Source organism: Brassica oleracea, chromosome C3, assembly GCF_000695525.1.
Source record: "Brassica oleracea var. oleracea cultivar TO1000 chromosome C3, BOL, whole genome shotgun sequence".
Lineage (NCBI taxonomy): Eukaryota > Viridiplantae > Streptophyta > Magnoliopsida > Brassicales > Brassicaceae > Brassica > Brassica oleracea.
Window position 1 is genome coordinate 2,836,884 of NC_027750.1, and position 746 is coordinate 2,837,629.

At 40.8% G+C, this 746-nt stretch overlaps 1 protein-coding gene across 1 annotated transcript in view; it reads right to left on the reverse strand.

The window, feature by feature from the left end:
• Positions 1-743, reverse strand: part of LOC106329654 (aspartic proteinase oryzasin-1-like) — a gene marked incomplete at its 5' end in the record, with an annotated part of 3,983 nt that extends 3,240 nt beyond the window's left edge. The window contains 2 exons of the mRNA XM_013768333.1: positions 124-246; positions 336-743. Of these exons, the coding sequence (XP_013623787.1) occupies positions 124-246; positions 336-743 (531 nt within the window). The remainder of the gene's footprint in view (positions 1-123; positions 247-335) is intronic.
• Positions 744-746: the final 3 nt, after the last annotated feature.

Here is a 746-nt window from a genome sequence, read left to right on the forward strand (position 1 = left end):
GAATACACTCTTGCATTTCCCATTCTTTCTCTCAATGTACTAGGATTTTTTTTATAGAAAATAAGTAAAGAAAATAGTGAAAGGAAAAATAAGAATATATATGTGTATTGTCTGGCGACTTACATCGCGTGGTGTGAGGGTAAAAGTCTTTGCGGCTATTGTGAAGCTTATAAATTCAGACAGCTTGTCATAATTAGAGCAGTCTGCTGCTATTCCGATTTGCTTATTAATCTTGACGATCAAATTCTAAGAATTACAATTATGGAGAAAAGGGTTAAAATTTAATTTAACAAATGAAATGATGAGAGATAATTAATTAAAACAGAAAGACTTACCGGTGGACCACGAATGTATGTACTCCCCGAGTCCACAAGAACTTTGCATCCCTTGGAGCAAACTTTCGTGTCAATTTTGCCCACAAAAAAGGAGTTAATCTTGAAGGTGTTATGCGGCCCTTCCGCATCAACGTAGGTATGAGCTCCGGTGAAGTGCTCTTGGTCTATACCTCCAAAGACTATTTCTCCACCGTTTTCACCAGAATCACTGTACCGTCGAAGCCATATCGAGAACACTTTCTTTGTAACTACCCCTTCATCCATCATCGTTCTCCAGATGGGACGAGCTCCTGTGATGGCCGATTTCGATAGGCCGGAAAGTCCAAATATGCCATCCCACGGCCTTTCGTAAATCCGTCTACCTGGAGCTTCAGTTGCCTCGATGAACGCTTGCTGTTTGATGCGTAACCC